This window comes from Mastomys coucha, unplaced genomic scaffold (assembly GCF_008632895.1).
Source record: "Mastomys coucha isolate ucsf_1 unplaced genomic scaffold, UCSF_Mcou_1 pScaffold22, whole genome shotgun sequence".
Lineage (NCBI taxonomy): Eukaryota > Metazoa > Chordata > Mammalia > Rodentia > Muridae > Mastomys > Mastomys coucha.
In genome coordinates, this window is record NW_022196905.1 from 96,867,958 (window position 1) to 96,887,572 (window position 19,615).

General features: G+C 41.3%; 1 protein-coding gene across 2 annotated transcripts; it reads left to right on the forward strand.

Annotated features, from left to right (window-relative positions):
- The first annotated feature begins 3,120 nt into the window (after positions 1-3,120).
- Spp1 (secreted phosphoprotein 1) lies at positions 3,121-9,200 on the forward strand. 2 transcript variants are annotated; one of them, XM_031342205.1, is made up of 7 exons: positions 3,121-3,209; positions 4,297-4,364; positions 4,476-4,514; positions 5,640-5,720; positions 6,196-6,237; positions 7,430-7,708; positions 8,365-9,200. In XM_031342205.1, exons 2-7 carry the CDS (start codon positions 4,311-4,313, stop codon positions 8,770-8,772), a joined length of 903 nt encoding a protein of 300 aa, XP_031198065.1. In that variant the 5' UTR covers positions 3,121-3,209; positions 4,297-4,310; the 3' UTR covers positions 8,773-9,200. The 2 variants fall into 2 exon arrangements, with proteins under 2 accessions (XP_031198065.1, XP_031198066.1); XM_031342206.1 differs by having other exon boundaries at positions 3,127-3,261.
- Positions 9,201-19,615: the final 10,415 nt, after the last annotated feature.

Here is a 19,615-nt window from a genome sequence, read left to right on the forward strand (position 1 = left end):
TTCTACAAGACCACCTTCTATAACACCACCTTCTACAAGACCACCTTCTACAAGACCACCTTCTATAACACCACCTTCTACAAGATCACCTTCTATAAGACCACCTTCTATAAGACCACCTTCTATAACACCACCTTCTATAAGATCACCTTCTCTATAAGATCACCTTCTACAAGACCACCTTCTATAAGACCACCTTCTATAACACCACCTTCTATAACACCACCTTCTACAAGACCACCTTCTATAACACCACCTTCTACAAGACCACCTTCTATAACACCACCTTCTTGGAGGTGGATGTTGTTGTCTATGGCATTAAACAATGGGATAAAAGAATTTATCATATTATTTGACAGACTAGTTATGCTGTCAAGACATTTGAACCTTCATTTGGGAACAAAATGAATATATGTGGCTGAAAAAGCTGTACTACACAGAATTTAATTACAAACTTCCAGATAAGGTCAATGTCAATATAATAAAATATCCCATCAACTTAAGTGGCATTAAACACTTAACTTTTCCAGTGATGTGGGAATTTTTATGTAAACATGACAATAACAATAGTTTTTGCATTTCTATCTAACTTCTTATGGTGTTTACATTTTAAGATCACAAATCACCTTTTGCAACTAAACTTCTTTATTTCCACTGACAAGATTTACAAAGAATTTGGGCATTTTAACCTCTTGCTCCTATCTACCAACTGTTAGCTGAGCCTGAGACTTGGAAATAGAAGAGCTAACTAACAATGCTACGTTTAAACTGTTTACTGTGCGAATTCTAAACAACTGGAAAGTCCCACTCAGGAAAAATGGCAGCAGCATAGTTGAATTGGGAAAGCAAAAGCATGCGCCTCCTCCAGTCAGAGGGCATTTTGTCCTCTGCTTTGCAGAGCTGCTCCCAGCACAAAGCACCTCATCCTCCAGGCTGCTGGTGTGAGTGTAGGACAGGGAAGGAGACAGTCCTGCTGACCTGGGATTGCTGAAGGCATCAACAGAGCAGGACAGGGATGCTTCAGTTCTCAGGGTCCCTGGCCCTGGTTGCCAACTGGGTCATTGCTGAGAAGTGCTTCCTGGCATTCTGGGAAACAGGGTAGATACAGTCTGCCTCTAAGGATGCATCCAGAAAATCTTTGAAGCCTTTGAGGGCTGTCTGTTACCCTTTCTAGAAATGCTGCCACCGTGTGGCCCTTCGGAGTTACAAAGAAAAGAGTCCTGGAAGGGTCATATGGTTCAGCTCGAGGTGGTGCAGCGACAGCAAAATCTATTCCTATACCTCCCTAATTCATGTTGAATCATTCCCGTGGCCACAGAGTAAACTGCAGTGAACCCTGTGAAAGGCTTGTTGCCTTAGGATTTGTGGAATTTCCCTGAACAACACTGAAAACACAAACTCCTGTGGGTGTTGTGCTTAAAGGACCAAAAGACATTTTTTAAAAAAAGAAATAAGAAGTTTGTTTTTACAACTTTATAATCTGTGTGATTTATATTTGATAGTCATAGGTGTCATCTTAAGAAAGTGTGTGCTAATGACCTTCAAAACAATATCAGTTCACTTAGAATACATTCATCAAGAGATAACCCGAATACTCAAAATAGCTTTGTGCTACTTAGTCTGACCCTGTAGAAGGTTACTTAATCTATATTCATATTAAAAGCAGGATTTGGCAAGTAGCACTAATGGCTAATACAACAAAGGGTTGACTTAACTTTAATCTCAATTACTGCATGCCTCTTACACGTCCTGTGTTCTCCATTTCAGGTAAGGGAAGAAAGGAAGTAATTTCAGGACAATATTAAATATTTAAAGCAATCTGCTTCACCTATAATTTTATCTCATTTGAATAGCTCTTAACTATTCAGTAATGTTTTGTTAATATAAATATTAAAATCTTTTAAGTAGCCAACCTTACATATTCTAGGAAATAAAACTCAAAAAAGATAACTCAGAAATATAAGTTGTTTCTTTAAAAATATTCAGAATACCCTTTAACATGTACAGCTTAAAGATCAATTCAAAGACATTACAAATCACAGCTCCTTACCTCTGCTGAAGATTTCTGTAATAGTAAATATACACATTCTTTAGCATTTGGGGGAGGGGGCACTATAACAAGTGAAGTACTGTCAACTGGACAAACACCAATCCATTGTCCTGTAGATAGGCTAAGTGACTTGCCCAAGGTCACAAAGGGCATTGCTTACAGAAGGACTAAAAGGCCGGGTCTGGCTCCTGCAGCTTCCCCACCCAGCAAGCATTCCAGTCTCACAAACTGCTTGCTTAGGCAGGCTCTATCTGGAGTAGTCTGTTCTATGTTCATTACAGTTTAGATAGCATCAGAGCCACCACTCCCAACTGCTCCAACAGAGCAATGAGGCTCACATCTCTAAAGGTCAGTGGAGGCACGAGAGGAATCCAGGGTCACTGTGTGATCTGTGCAAATGGAAGCTGATGCATAATAGTTCAAGTGTCAAAACTGAGATGGTGGTGTGTTTTGTTTTGAGGTTTGGTATTATTTGTGAGAGGGTCTCACTCTGTTGCCCAAACTGACCTGGAACATAGCAGGTAGCCTAGGCTAGCCTCAAACTCACAGTGATCTTTTGGAGTACAAAACTGAACCATACTGTACCCCAACCAACCTAAGCTACTGAATACAAAGGCAAAAAGGGAGGGTCTGAAAATTCTGCTGAGACAGCAGCTTTCTAGTCTTAAGTAAGTCTGAGAGAATCAAATTGTGTATCCATGTGGCCTTTATCTGTCACTTAGATAGAAAGAGAATCCATACCTTTCATTCTCATTGATGTTTTTCTACTAATTCAGTAACTATAAACAAAATCTCTGTGAGGGAGATTTACTCTTCCGTTCCTTATGGATCCCAGATGCTCCTCCAGATTCTAAATGCAGCCTATAAATGAAAAGGGTAGTTAATGACATTGTTCATAAGTAATGTTTTGTGTGTGTTTCCTTTTCTTCCTTTTTTTTTTAAACCACAAAACCAGAGGGGGAAGTGTAGGAGCAAGTGGGCTGGACAGTGGCAAAACCCTCCTGACACATCACTCTGCCTCCTGGTTGGTGGAGACTGTCTGGAACAGCATTTAAATTCTGGGAGGTCTGAGCCACCAGCAGCTCAGACTGAAGGAGCTAAGCATCAGCGCCCTTGGCTTTGCAGTCTCCTGCGGCATTCTTGGAGGAAGCCAGCCAAGGTAAGCCTGCAGTGGCCAGTGAGGCTGCAGTTCTCCCAGCTGAATCCCGAGGGTGAGTCCAGAGAGCGTTCTTTTAACAGTAGTACTTGTTAGTCAGACTTGAGATGTTCTGGTATGTTTGAATAAGCTGGTCAGGTACATTGCAGGCTTACAGGTATTTTCAAAGTCAGTTGGGTGTAGAAGTTAAAAATAAATCTAGTTGGTCCTCTAAAGGATAGAAAGAACTGCTAGTACTCTCTCTCTCTCTCCTTCTCTCCCTCTCTCTCTCTTTTTCTCTCTCTCTCCCTTCCTCCCTCCCTCCCTCCTTCCCTCTTTGTCACACACTGTAAAGTTCTATGTATCTTTGGAACAAACATCTGCATCATTTTAAACTGGCTGGATGATTGTGGAGACCAGTAGAGGAGGATCCTGGATATTAATATAAACCAGATACTGTTATTTTTAGTAAACTGTCTCACTTCAAAAGAGATCCTTCCTTAATATCTTGCTTTTGCACTTAGCTTTTACATTTTTTCACTAAGGTCCCTGTGTGATAACACAGACTCATCATCACTCACAGAAAAGCTGTTGCCTGCTCTCAGTGTGTGTGTGTGTTTTAATTCCAAATAGAACATCTTACTTATCTTTGTTTCTTTCAGCTTTGTATAATGTAAGTTAAAAATTACATTCGGAATGCAAATTGGAAAAATGGAAAAAGCAATTTTCTTTTATCATTCTATTTTATTTTTACCCTTCTTCCTTGGAGAAAGCACCCTCACGGTAGTTCATTGTCTTAATTACCCAGTTACTGTGAGAGAGACCCTAGGTGTGCAGAGCTAGAGATGGATAGCCGGGGATAAGCTCTGTGTCTCCAGATGGAAAGTTTGGATGAATAGAGCTGTGAAATTGCCCTTTTTCTAGCCAAGGATGAGAGATGGAAAGAAAGAAAAGACACACAAATATTGACACAAAAGCCCACATACTGAAATTTTCTCTGAGATGTAGAAAGATTCCATAATTTATTGGTGGTTTGATGGTGGTGGGATGGTGCAAAGAGTGTGGCTGAACCTCTCAAGACATCAACTGTGCCTCATCAAATGTGTTGCAGGACCAGCGACAACCATGAGACTGGCAGTGATTTGCTTTTGCCTGTTGGGCATTGCCTCCTCTCTCCCAGTGAGTACAGCTAAGTCTTGGAGAGAATTCTTGAAAGTAAATGAACTTTACTTTTTCTTTCAAGGTTTAGCACACTCATGCTCATTTCCCTGTCACTTTTCTGTCTTAAAGGTGAAAGTGGCTGATTCTGGCAGCTCGGAGGAGAAGATGGTAAGCACCTCTGGGTTGATCATTTAACTAAAGAGTGTTTGCCAGCGTTGCAAAGGTTGCTAGCAACAGCATTTTATTCATTATAGATTTATTCATCTATATAATCAGGCCTGTGTACTTCAAAGTACTTATATGTATTATAGACAGAGACAGTATCAAATAGGTCATTGTTTTTAATAAACAGATTCTCTTATAATTAGATTGTTAATATAATAAATGCATGTTCTAGACAATTGCTACTTATATAAAAGCAGGTTCCAGGACCTTGAGTGACTCTTTCTTTCCTGAGTCAGCATGCTTCCCTTGAAGCAGAAAATCCCACTGGTTGAGTTTAGAATGTCACTCAGATGTCATCTAGAGCTGATCATATGACTATGATATTTACAGTTCCACCCAAGATATTCACTAAAAAGTCCACTGTAAAAAGAAAGTCTGTTTATGCTGTTTGAATCTATTGTGCATACTAACTAACTTTAGACCACATTTTCCTAAATAAGGATGAAAACCAAATCAGTACCCTTACATGTTTCAACATAAGACCAGCAGCATTGGCATACCTGTGCCTCCACAATAGCTAAGAATATGCTGGTGAAACACAGACTGTGTGTTTGGACAAAAAGACACACAGAGTTCAGTTCCAGATGAACAGAATAGAGGGCACTGTAGAACTTCACTGCAGCTTCATTGCTTAGTGAAGAGATTCAGGGAAGCACTTGTACACAGGATGTGTAAGATGGGGTTGGGGGAAGGGCACTACCTGTCTTCCAACGGTCTTGAGAACACAGGTGTTCGATTACAATAACAAAATAGGAAAATTAACAATTCCGTACAAGAAAGAGAGACCATAACTAGTACCTTAAAATGTGACAAAAGAAATATTTTAAAATACAGGGATGCATTTTTAAAGACGTAACAGTATAGGTCATCAAATGGTATTTAGGGTGTGGCTGAAGAACTCAAAAGTCAGTTTTCTAGAATCTCAGATATGTAGAAGCAGACGAAAATATAAAAAAGCCTTTAAAAATAGACTCCTGAAGATGAGCACTCATTTATGTTAAGATTATAGCTTACAGAGCCCTATGTTTCTTTTTTAATAATAACAAATGCATATATTTTTTTAAATAGCTGTATAGCAAACACCCAGATGCTGTAGCCACATGGCTGAAGCCTGACCCATCTCAGAAGCAGAATCTCCTAGCCCCACAGGTATTATTTTTAATTTCTCAAAACTGAACAACTGGGCTGAATCAACGGCACAGCTGTTCTTGCAGAGGACCTGGGTTCAGTTCCCAGCATCTAGATATCAGTTCACATCCTTCTTTAACTCCAGTTCCAGGGGTCTGTTGTAGTTTTCTGATCTTTTGGGGGCTCCGTAGGCTCATGGTACACTACTACATACACAAGCAAAACTCTTACACAAAATAAATAAACAAATGATAAAGCAACAAAACCCTAAACTACAGCTACAAATCAAGCAGTACAGGCTAGGTAGTGGAGTCTTGTTTAGCGCTGAGTGTCTAGAGGACCAATGGATACTTTGTATCCATTGTATCAGCAGGCAGGCTGAAAACTGACACCTGCTTTAGGTTGAAAAGGGTAACTTTAGAATGAAGCAGCTGATCATGAATGTTGTGTTCTGAGCATGCATGTTGTGTACTGATATATGACCTTCCTCCTTCAGAATGCTGTGTCCTCTGAAGAAAAGGATGACTTTAAGCAAGAAGTAAGTTCTCACATTCACTGAGACCCGCTTTTGGAGATGCGGAGGAAGACACTGCATCATTTTTTTTTTTTTCAGATTGTCAGTCCCTTAGCAAGTATCCAAGTAAACCTCCATTTACTTAAGCTTGCTTAGAAGGGCGCTGCGTTCCTTCATCAGGAAAATGCACAGTTTCTTCAGGGAAGTTTAGTGTTACAGACAGTGCCTACTTGTACCTGCTATTTGAAACGTTAAGCCTCTTGTAAAATATGAAAATGGATGAAAAGAAGTTTACGATATTTTAACTAATATTTGATGAGTATATCATCAGTGCTTAACCAAGCCAAGATAGTTTACTTTAAAATGTTTATGTTGATAATATTGAGGATTATTTAATAAGTGTTCTTTCCCTATTTGCTAAGCAAATAAATAAATATTTCCCTTAAAACTCAATTTAAGCATAGAGACAATCTCTGGTAAGGAAAACTAGATCAAAAGAACCATAACATTTGCATATTTATACTTTAATAGACTCTAATCCCTAGTTCAAGTGTATGGATTTGGGCTATAGTTTGTATACCCACGTATAACAAAGCCATTTCTTAACTATGCTTGATAATAGGGAGGTAGTTATAGATTTTGATCTCTATATTAAGACATAGATGATCTGATGTCTTAGGGAATTATGTTTCAGATTAAAGAAACTCAATCTAGCAATTACTTCAATTTAGTAAATTAATAATATGCACTATTTACAAGGAAATGTGTTTATCAATATGAGTGTTTTACTTATAAGTTTGACTTGAAAATATCTAATAAAATGATATTTTATTAAAAAGACAAAAAAAGTACCTCAGAAGGTTATTGCATTTGTTTGAGTGTTAAAAAGCAAACAAGAGGGCCAGGTGGTGGTGGCACACGCCTTTAATTCCAGCACTTGGGAGGCAGAGGCAGGCGGATTTCTGAGTTCAAGGTCAGCCTGGTCTACAGAGTGAGTTCTAGGACAGCCAGGGCTACTCAGAGAAACCCAGTCTCAAAAAACCAAACCAAAAAAAAAAAAAAAAAAAAAAAAGCAAATAAGAGGCCCATTTCATTAGCTTAAAACCATGGAATGTATTGTAATCACAAAGATCTTAAAATTATAATGTTTCAATGAAGCTATCACAGTCTAAAACCCGAGCTCTAATTTACTGAGCCAATTTAATTTGTGATTTAGACTCTTCCAAGCAACTCCAATGAAAGCCATGACCACATGGATGACGATGATGATGACGATGATGATGGAGATCATGCAGACAGCGAGGATTCTGTGGACTCGGATGAATCTGATGAATCTCACCATTCCGATGAGTCTGATGAGACCTTCACTGCTAGTACACAAGCAGACACTTTCACTCCAATTGTCCCTACGGTCGATGTCCCTGATGGCCGAGGTGATAGCTTGGCTTATGGACTGAGGTCAAAGTCTAGGAGTTTCCAGGTTTCTGATGAACAGGTAAGTGATGAACAGACAAATTGAACACCTCTGGCTTGAGCTCATGGCTAGGAAACCAGAGTTTGCAAATCCACTCACTATTCACCAAGCACTGTGCATTCATTTGAAATCAACTGTACAGTCTTTGAATACAGAGGTTTTTTCTACTTAAATAGTCCTGTTTAAAAGAGTACATAATGTCTTTTTAATTTTGCTATCACAAACAATTCCATCTTTCCATATCCAAAGTCTTAGCAATATTTAAGAGCAATTTATATTATTAAATAGCTACTTTGGAAAACAGAAATTATTTGAAAGATATTATGGTCATATATATAAGGGAAGCTAAGTGGGTGAGAGGAATTGTAAAGTCACCGTTACAATGAGCTTAGTCAGGGGTCTGGCCTAGACTTAGCCTTGGCATTTACTATTCAACATCTTTTCATCAGAGATAGAACCTTACAGGTTTTATCACATACAGAGATGATATACCTATTAAACCAGAAATGATTGATATGAAGCTGCCTGGTGAAATTCAAAGTACACCCTAGTAATATTTTTCTTCAATCAAATTTTTAAAAACATTTAGTACAATTTGACCTAAAAGTTAGAAATCAAAGCATTGTGATGCTCTTAGCCCTGGCCATTTATATAATTCTTCAATTGTTTTGATTCAGTATCCCGATGCCACAGAAGAGGACCTTACCTCCCAAGTGAAGAGCAAGGAGTCTGGTGAGGCTCTCAAGGTCTTCCCTGTTGCCCAGCATTTGAGCGTGCCCTCTGATCAGGACAGCAACGGGAAGACCAGCCATGAGTCAAGTCAACTGGATGAACCAAGTCTGGAAACACACAGCCTTGAGCAGTCCAGGGAGTATAAGCAGAAGGCCAGCCATGAGAGCACCGAGCAGTCATCTGATGCGGTCGATAGTCAGGCAAGTTACAAAGCCAGTCTGGAACATCAGAGCCATGAGTTTTACAGCCGCGAGGACAAGCTAATCCTAGACCCTAAGAGTAAGGAAGATGATAGGTATCTGAAATTCCGCTTTTCTCATGAATTAGAGAGTTCATCTTCTGAGGTCAACTAAAGAAGAGGCAAGACACAGTTCCTTACTTTGCATTTAGTAAAAACAAGAAAAAGTGTTAGTGAGGGTTAAGCAGGAATACTAACTGCTTATTTCTCCGTTCAGTGGATATATGTATGTGGAGAAAGAAATAGATAATATTTTGGGGCCTTAGTTTGTTGTTTCATGCAAATACCATTGTAACCTAAAAGCTTCAGCACTTTGCTTCTGTTCTTTCTGTACAAGAAATGCAAATGGCCACTGCATTTTGATGATTGTTATTCTTTTATGAATAAAATGTATGTAGAAACAAGCAAATTTACAGAAACAAGCAAATTTAAAAGAGAAACTGTAACAGCCTATGTCACTATAATCTTTTGGTTTTATAATTAGTGTATATTTTGTTGTGATTATTTTTGTTGGTGTGAATAAACCTTGTATCTTGAATGTAAGAAGTTTGGTAGTATCAATTATTCTTTATTGGTTTCTCACAATTGTTCTGTAATGTCTAAAATGTAAGCATTTCAATGGACATACCCAATTTAGTTAAAGTCATTTAGGGTTTTATTGATCAGAGGAACAAGGGTTACCTGGGAGTTGATGGCAGTCACAACCCAGAAGGCTCCCTCACGAAGTTCACTAAGAGCAAGCAAAAGCTTGAAACTTGGATGAAATTAAAAGTTGATTGTTATGTTTTTTTTTTTTATCATTATCTTTGCTCAGTAGATGTGTGGCTTTCTTGCTCTAATGGGACTTGTGTCTGTCTTCTAGCTATTCTAATAATAATGTGTGTGTGTGTGTGCGTGTGTGTGTATGTGTGTGTGTATGTATGTGTGTATGTATGTTCGTGTATGTGTGTGTATGTGTGTGTATGTGTGTGCATGTGCATGTGTATGTGTATGTATGTGTGTGCGTGTGTATGTGTGTGTATCTGTGTGTGTGTGTGTATGTGTGTGTGTGTTTCAAATGAAAACCAAACTTCCCAGTTTCATCCAAATGTAAAATTTCAGAAAGATTATAGTGTCACACATGACTTTAGTCTTTAAAACTAGATATCCTGTCTAGAAATCTAAATATCCTTCAGCTGACAAGTGAATAATGAAAACATGGCACAAATATATAGTATATAGGATGCTATTCAGTTTTAAAGAAAAAATGAAATCATGAGACTTGCGAGTAGGTGGATGAGACTAGAAAATAAAGTATTGAGCTGTGATCCAGACCAAGAAAAATGAATGTTGTAGGTGCCTATCTGTGGCTCCTAGCTCTGCGCCTTCAAATGTGAATGTATAGCCTGGAATAACTGAAGAAGCCAGGAAAGAAAAGAGAGAAACTAAGTGTTGGGGAGTAATAGGGGTGTAGATGACAGGCTACAGTGATTAGGGAGGGGCTGAGATAAATTCAGAATGAAGTAGGTATAATACTAATGAGGGTATCTGCAAAGGTCATAAGGAACCCTATTACTATCTACTATACGGGATTATATGTGATGCAAGCACACACACACACATGGACACACACATGGGCACACACACACATACAAGCATACACACATGCACACACACAGACACACAGATGCACACACATGCACGCACATAAACACACATACATGCACACACTGAGCGCACGCTCACGCGCGCGCACACACACACATGCACACACAGAATTTAAATGAAAATTTCCCATTTGGGCTAACAATCCTCCCCATGAGAGCTACAGACTATTAAAAGCCTCAAGCCTAGGCACAGGAAGCTTCTTTTGAGTAGGGACCCCTGCACACACACCCCAAAACCAAACAAACAGAAACCATTCTCCGCTGTTGCTGTGGCCCTTGGTTGCCTTCCAGTGGTTGAAGATAAAAGTTCCTATGTTTGAGGACACCATGTCCTTCAGACGCAGAACCCAGCAGATTGAGCTGGAGCTGAAAGCCTCCTCCCTCAGGACTAGTTCTTAAGCCAGAAGGTACCATGCAAGCCTCCAAGGGACGGAAGCAAATGATAGTTATACACAGCCATGATGCCTGTGAGCTAAAATAACAGCCATGGTGACACAGTGTCATCACTAACGGTGCACTAGTGGGGAACATAGTTTGACAGTAACAAACAGCTCTCTACTTGGAAGAGGCTTACTCAAACAGAAGTAAATCCTGCTTAGTACTAGAAACTTAACCAGTGAAGTCATGGATCTTGGGGGAGAAACTACACCTGCTACTTTACTAAACAACAAGCTCTAAGAACATTCTAAGTATGTGTTCTTAAACCCACAGATGACTATACATCTAACTTCCCACCAAAGAAACATCTTTGTGGTACAGATGAAGACCACTATAGAAAGCCACAACTTATAAAAATGTAAAATAATAAGTGATAGTGTGGTACCCAGCTTCAACTGATACATCTATACTGCAATTCCTGCACCTAAGGCTCAGGGATCCTGAAGGAATTGAGGATAGAAAGATTGCAGTAACCAGAGCATCAGGAAATCTTCTGTAAGAAGACATCTCCTAGAAATGTCAGGGAAGCCACACCCATGAACTCTCATCAGCATAGCTGCCTAAACAAGACCTGAACACTTGACGACACCCACAGAAACACTAATACAGAAGGGGGAAGAAGTCTCATGGCCCCTAAACTCTAATCAAAGAACTATGTGTAACTAAGGAATAATAAATAAGCAAGAGAAATCACCTTTCCTCCTAGGGAAGAGCCCCTAAGTCAGTTACCCAATATTAGGTGGTCAGCCTCAAAACCACACACATGCACAGAGAGATAACACTCATATGTAACAACAATGCAAAGAGTACAAGCCATGAGTTGGAGAAGGAGGGAGTAAGGAGGGAGGGAGAGAGAGAGAGAGAGAGAGAGAGAGAGAGAGAGAGAGAGAGAGAGAGAGAGAGAAGGAGAGAGAGATAGCATAGGGAAGGTTTAGAAGAAGGAAGGAAAGAAGGAAGGGAGGAAGGGAGGGAGGGAGGGAGGGAGGGAGGGAGGAAGGGAGGAAGGGGAAAATGATAAAATTATAAGATTGAACAGAGAGGTGGCATTTTTTTGTATGGGACTTATAAACCCCCCAATTTCATTGATTTCTTCTGAGTAACATAAAAATAGAGTGTGATTTCAGTAATAAATAAAACTAGGGACCTAGGTTAGGTTCCCAGCACTGAGACTACCTAGGTGGCTCACAACTGTCCATGACGCAACCTCTCTTGGCTTCTGAAAGCACTGAGCATACATGATACACATAAACACATGCGAGCACACATATGTAGACACATAAAAATAATAAATCCTATAAATGAATAAAACTAAATGGTTCCCCTAGGACTATGAAGGCGAGTTTTTAGTTGATGTGGAAAATAACACATAAAAATACAGTGAAAAATTCTAAAATGAAGTAACAGAAATAAGGAAGAATTTATCCTCCTTATCTCCTCCTCTAACACACATACACATACACACACACACACACATACACACACATACATGCACATATACACATACTCTTTCTCTCTAAAAGGATTGTAATACTGGCACATACACATCCATGAAACAAAATATTAAGGTGAGACATAAGCCCAGACTCATGTGGAAATTACTGTCTCATAGAGATGGTGTGTAATACCACTTAGGGTGTGAGAGTACAACCCTTTATCCCTGTCCCTGCAGACATCAGTGGGTAACTGAAGCAACTCGTGGCTTCCTGGTGTAATCACTTCCCTCGTGCTCCATCACAGCCGACCCCTAACAGTCACAAGTTAATTGTGTCGTCCCCACGTGCCATAGGATGCAAGCAGCCTGTTTCCTACCAACACATGCTGCAATCCAAGGGCATCATCAACTGACCCTACAATCAGAACTTTGAATTCTGGTACAATTTAAAACCATTCTGTTTCTCCATTATATAGGGTTTATTCAGGGAGCAGAAATCACACAACCAATTTGAACAGGGAGACTGTAATACCCCAAATTAATTACCAGAAAGGTATTGATAGAAGACAGAAGTCAGTTTTAATGATACCCATAGGGGTGGGAACACCCATATAAGGAACAATTCGCGAAGAAGGACCTCTTCCCTCAAAGGTTGCAGCTGCAGCCCAGCAGATGAGCTGAAAAGTTTCCTCAGCATTTGGTAAGGGTTGGTTGGCAGCTGATGGACTGAGCTGACTGCCAGTCTGCTGGCGGCACTCTGAGGCTGGCAGGGGCTGGCGGCTGGTGCTCTAGTGAGTGCTTCTGGGTGCTGTGTGTAAGAGGCTACCAGCCTTGCTTGGAGAACAAGAACACCAGGGGCAGATAGAGCTAGCTATTCTGCAGTGTCCCTGCAGTGCCCTCTACTGACATTCTGCAGTGTCCCTGCAGTGCCCTCTACTGACATTGTGCAGTGTCCCTCCAGTGCCCTCTAGTGTCGTGGTGCCAGCTGGCAGAGCAAGCATGTTGCAGGGTCCACCTCCAGGATCACTGACCAAAGGGTGATGGATTTGCAAAAGGGATGGTGAACTGATAGCTGGACAGGATCACTGGAAAAAGGTTAATTTGCATGTGTGTGTGTGTGTGTGTGTGTGTGTGTGTGTGTGTGTGTGTGTATGCACACTCATACACACATTTTACTTTATTTTTAGGTTTTATTTTTTAATATTTCGTTTATTTACATTTCAAATGTTTTCCCCTTTCCAGGTCTCCCCTTTGGAAACCCCCATCCCATCCCCCCTCCACCTGCCTCTATGATGGTGCTCCCCCTCCCACCCACCTACTCCAGTCTTCCCACCCTGGCATTCCCCTATACTGGAGCATTGATCACCCTCAGTCCCAAGGGCCTCTCCTTCCACTGATGTCCAACAAGGTCATCCTCTGCCACATATGCAGGCAGCACCATGGGTTCCTCCGTGTGTACTCTTTGGTTAATGGTCCAGTCCCTGGGAGCTCCTAGGGGTCTGGCCTGTTGGCACTGTTGCTACCTCCATGGGACTGCAACCCCCCTTGGCTCCTTCAGTCCCTTTTCCAATTCCTCCATTGGGAACTCTGTGCTCAGTCCAATGGTTGACTGCAAGCATCTGCTTCTGTATTTGTCAGGCTCTGGCAGAGCCTCTCAGGAGACAGCCATATCAGGCTTCCATCAGCAAGCACTTTCCGGCATCCACAATAGCATCTGGGTTTGGTGTCTATACATGAATGGATGCCCAGGTGGGGCAGACCCTGGATGGCTGAAAAGGTTAATTCTTGTCCTTGGCCTGAAGCATCCGTTTCTGATAAGCTGGAGACAAGCACCCTAGGATAAAATGAAGTTTTATCTTTGCAAGGAACCATAGAGCAGACCTGAAGGATCTCTGTTGGGTCAACAAGCAAAACAGGGGAACGGCAGTGGCAGCCATGGGTCCCTGCAAGGTGCATTTTAAAATCCCGTTGAATTTAGTGATACTGTTACAAATCTGGATTTGAATCTCACAGGCACCTCCTGAAGTATCGGGTTCCCGTGCCCCACAGCAAAGAACTAGAGCAGAGACACATGCTTAGATATAGAAGTACACATTTTATTACGAAAGGGAAAGCATTCCCAAGAATGTGAGTGGGCTAGTGAGCCTTCAAGAAAGGCATGTTCTGTACTGTGATACAAACTTCATGATAGACCATTTACTCTGTTCTCGATTCTTTATTTTTGTTGTTTGTTTTGGTTGGTTTTTGTTTTTTGTTTTTGGTTTTGGTTTTTTCGAGACAGGGTTTCTCTGTGTAGCCTGGGCTGTCCTGTAACTCTGTAGACCAGGCTGGCCTCGAACTCAGAAATTCGCCTGCCTCTGCTTTAAAGGTGTGGGTCAACACTGCCCGGCTCTGTTCTCAATTTTTGTACCTTTGAAAACTATGGGCTTCTCTTGGGCATATTTTGTTGAGTGAAGCCCAGAGGGGAAGGGCTTCTTTCAAATATATTCATTTTCATACAGTTTTTGTGGGTGTTTTTGGTTTCTGGTTTTTTGCTTTATTTTGTTTTGTTCTGCTTTGCCTTGGGGTCTGTCTATCTGTCTACCCACTTGCCACAGTACTAGAACACACTGAGAATAAAAGGAGATAAACTCTTCTTAACAGGTCGACTCAACTGACGAAACGTGAAGGAGGAATGATACAGCTAGAAAGCCATTTCAGAGCTGGACAGATGGCTCAGCGGGGAAGAGCACCGACTGCTCTCCCGAAGGTCCTGAGTTCAAATCCCAGCAGCCATATGGTGGCTCACGACCATCTGTAATGGGATCTGATGCCTCTTCTGGTTTGTCTGAAGCTAGCTACAATGTACTCAATACATAAGATAAAATATTTTGAAAAAAAAAAAGAAAGAAAACTATTTCATAAATCACAACAGAAAAATGGACTCTGGGAGTGACCACTGCTGAGTGTTAGGCTCATCGTAGGAGAGATGGCATGTGCCAACATCACACAACAGTTCTGAGAGAAAGAGGTTGCTCATAACTGAAAATTACAATGGTCTTCATTTTCACCTGGCATTCACATTAGATTCACTAATACATCCTTCCTACCATGATAAAATACTGTGTGTGCAGGTTTACTCTTACCCAGATGTGCAAGCTCCTAGGTTTACCTTTGGATCTACTCTCCACACATGCACACATTCATGTAGAGATAGGACCTTACACCCTCCACACATGCACACATTCATGTAGGGATAGGACTTTACAGGTAAATTGATCATAAAAGTTGAGATGGGCCAGGCGGTGGTGGCGCACACCTTTAATCCCAGCACTTGGGAGGCAGAGGCAGGCAGATTTCTGAGTTCGAGGCCAGCCTGGTCTACAGAGTTCCAGGACAGCCAGGGCTATACAGAGAAACCCTGTCTCAAGAAAAAAAAAATTGTTGAGATGGCAGAATCTCACCTGTCACACTGAAAGATGAATATGCTAGGTGCCAGTGAGACAAAGAATGTGGAGCAGAACTAAAGGAGTTGCAGTACCAAAACCACTTATGTTGAGGTCTGCTTTGAAATTATTATTTGGATACTGTGAAGTAAGTCTCCCCAAGTTTTGCATGGAAATGATACATCTACATTCTGAAAGGTGAGGATAAACAAGAACTGAGGTCTTATTCCAAATCCAAACTCAAACACTTCCCTTTCACCCTGCATCACTTTCAGACTCAGACAGGGGTGGAGATTGAGTAGTGATGTCACACAGAATGCAGCCGGATGCAGAAGCTCACTGTCTCCCTCCGGGAAGGGTCAAACAGTGATCTGAGTCCCTACTCCAAGAAGCTAGGAGCAAACCCATTGCAGGGAGAAGAAATACCAAAGATAAGAGTGCTGCTGATGAGCCGGGCAGTGGTGGTGCACGCCTTTAATCCTAGCACTTGGGAGGCAGAGGCAGGCGGATTTCTGAGTTCGGGGCCAGCCTGGTCTACAGAGTGAGTTACAGGACAGCCAGGGCTACACAGAGAAACCCTATCTCCAAAAATAAAACAAAAAAGCAAACCCCAAAAAAAACAAAAACAAAAACAAAAAAAGTGTGGCTGATGTAAGTAGAAACAGGTGATCAACAGGACATAATAAACAGTGTTCTTTCTTCTGGACAATTAATTACCTGGGGCTGTAGCTCAGTGGTAGGACTTGTATACACAGGGCTCTTGGTAACAACAACAGTTATGGCAAGAATATTATTTAAAGATGCTCTAGCAAGACAAGCACAGACGAAAACTGAGAAGACACGTTGTTGCAATAAGGAAACAAACGGGCTATTACACCGGCCCTGCTGCTTCTTAAAGGGAAGGAGAGAAGAAAGCCAGTGTGGTGAAATGAAGCTTCCACCAAGATACATGTGCTGGGTTTAATGTCCAGTACCTCAAGGTGCAAAGTCGCTGCACATATAATTATTTTAACTAAAATGAGGTCACAGGGAAGTAGAGCATGGCTGGTAACCTTATAAGAAAAAGGTATTCGAGGATGGAGTCATCACATAGTGATATCCCAGGAGCAGGGAGAAGGAAAGGCTCTTTTTAACTGATTTCCATGGAAACATGCCCCCACTGACACGGTGCTGGTTTCAGATTCCTGGCTTCCAGAAAACGAGACAAAACATTTCTATAGTTTTACACTACTCAGTTTGTGGAACTTTGTTACAATATCCTAAAAAGCTAATATAAGCAGGGCAGTGGGTAGTGTGTACCTTTAATCCAGCACTTGGGAGGTAGAGACGGATGGATCTACAAGTTTAAGGTCATCCCTGGTCTACAAAGTGACTTCTAGGACAGCCAGGTGCTACACAAAGATTTGTCTCGAAGAAAACAAAAAACAAACCAACAAACAACAGCAAAACAAATTCAATATGAACAACTTTGTGCTCCTGTGTTCATGGAGAAGAGACCAAACAGCTTCCCCAAGGCTTTTGACTCTCAAAACTCAGTTGTGTTGTCAGCTGGGGCAGCCTGATAATCATTGAAACTGTAACTCAAAATTCCTGAAAAAGAAACTCCTGATCCAGACAACTATACTGGAAAATGGTACCCAAATTTCAAAGAATTAGAGCATATTTTCCTTCTCTGTTTACAGAAAGCAGAAGAGGAGGAAATTCTGTCCAGCTGATTTTATAAGACAAGTTTTACTCTCACATCAAATCCAAAGACAGACCACGCACACACACATGCACACACAGCTGTGTACATTCACGGACACACTCACACACATGCACAAAATGATACTAAAATCCATAACTCTTATAAGCCTAGGCACAAAGGTCTTAGGCAGAATGTTAGAAAACCAAATGCACCAATATATAAAAACGTACACCTTAACTCTACACCTTAACCAGGTAGGATCCAATACAGGTGTACTGGCTCGTTTTGTGTGTCAACTTGACATATGCTGGAGTTATCACAGAGAAAGGACCTTCCCTTGAAAAAGAACCCTCCATGAGAGCCAGCTGTAAGGCATTTTCTCAATTAGAGTTCAAATGGGGAGGGCCTATTGTGGGTGATGCCATCCCTGGGCTGAGCAAGCTGAGCAAGCCAGGGCAAGCAAGCCAGTAAGGAACATCCCTCTATGGCCTCTCCATCAGCTCCTGGTTCCTGACCTACTTGAGTTCCTTCCAGTCCTGACTTCCTTTGGTGATGAACAGCAATGTGGAAACGTAAGCTGAATAAACTCTTTGCTCCCCAACTTGCTTCTTGGTCATGATGTTTGTGCAGGAATAGAAACTCTGACTAAGACAGAGAGGAGGTTCCTGCTGAAGCGAAAACGTGGGCGGATGCTTCCTGCTGAAGCGAACACGTGGGAGGATGCTTCCCTAAGAACAGAAATGCAGTGTTTTTCTGAAAGTACCTAGGGGAAAAAGGGCGGGTTTGAGAGAACATCTAGTGTTGGAAAGGATACGAAAATAACACAACAGAAAGTGAATGATGCTGTGTGGTTTTGGTTCACCTTACCATTCTTTGCTGGTCATCGTGACTTCATAGAGAGAATGCCACCAAGAACTTCTGGTGATGTTCCAGCTGTTTCCTGCTACTTCTGAGCACTCAGTCCAATTGGTAGAGCTTTGCAGCTTGTTCTGGATTAACCTGCCACTGCTGATTTGTGAATGGTGTTTGTGAGTGGTCAAGGTGTAGATGCTGATCGTATGAACTGAACTATTGATATCCTGACAACACAGATTGGATTTGCTCCAAGAACTATTTCTAAACAAGTCCACATCCTCCTTTGCTCTACTAACCTTTCCTTCCCATTACCTCTGGTGAGTGCTGGGCTAGAAGGGAGGTCAAAGCATTTAAGAACCCTTATTAAAAGTGGGTTTTGAAAAATCTAAGTCTACATAACCCTATGTAAAGCAAAAGCAAAAGTCAAATCACAATTTCTATCTTAGTGTGCTGACTGCTGTGGTGAAACTCAAGGACCAAAAATGACTTGTGGAGGAAAGGGTTTATTTGACTCACATATTAGGATATCACTGTCCATTGAGGGAAGCCAAGGCAGCCATTCAAACCATGGTGGACCCAGAGGCCGGAGCTAATGGCCGTAGAGGGGTGCTGATGATTGGCTTGCTCAGCCTGTCTTCTTATTGACCCCAGAATCACCAGCCCAGGGTGGCTCCATCCACAATGGACTGCTCCCTCCCACATTAATCACTAATTAAGAAAATCCCCCACAGGCTTGCCTTGAAGTATTCTCTTAGGAGAGGTTCCTTCCTCTCAGATGTTTTCAGTTTGTGTCAAGTTGACACAAAACCAGCCAACAAAACACATCTAGAACTAGCGTATAAAAGGTAAGGATCAACAGGGACACCTGCTGAACTCATGCATTCTGACCAAATAATCGCGGATGCAATCAAAAGCAGAATGCCATTTGCCATTACAATTGTTCCAAGAAAAATTGCCTGCTTTGGTATCATGGCTCCAGGGAAGCACTGCAGAACCTGATTGGCGAATGCTGTAAGATCTAGTGACAAAAACCAGTGATGGGAAGACTCAGTATAGTGCTCTGGCCAGTTTCTCCCAAATTTATCAGAAGATTAACACAATTCTTATCCAAAACATAGCAAAAAAAATTGGACATATGGTGAAATTTATTCTAAAATTCACATGAGACCATTAAAGACCTTAAGAATAGCTACCGTAGCTGGAGAGATGGCTCAGCTGTTAAGAGCACCGACTGCTCTTCCAGAGGTCCTGAGTTCAATTCCCAACAACCACATGGTGGCTCACAACCATCTGTAATGGGATCCAGTGCCCTCTTCTGGTGTGTCTGAAGACAGAGACAGTGAACTCACATACATAAAATAAGTAAATCTTAAAAAAAAAAAAAAGGAAGAAGAGATGTTAAAACCAAATCAAAGAGCATCCAAGAATATCAATAAAGAAATGCCAAGATCACAGTGTTAGGCACACTACTGATT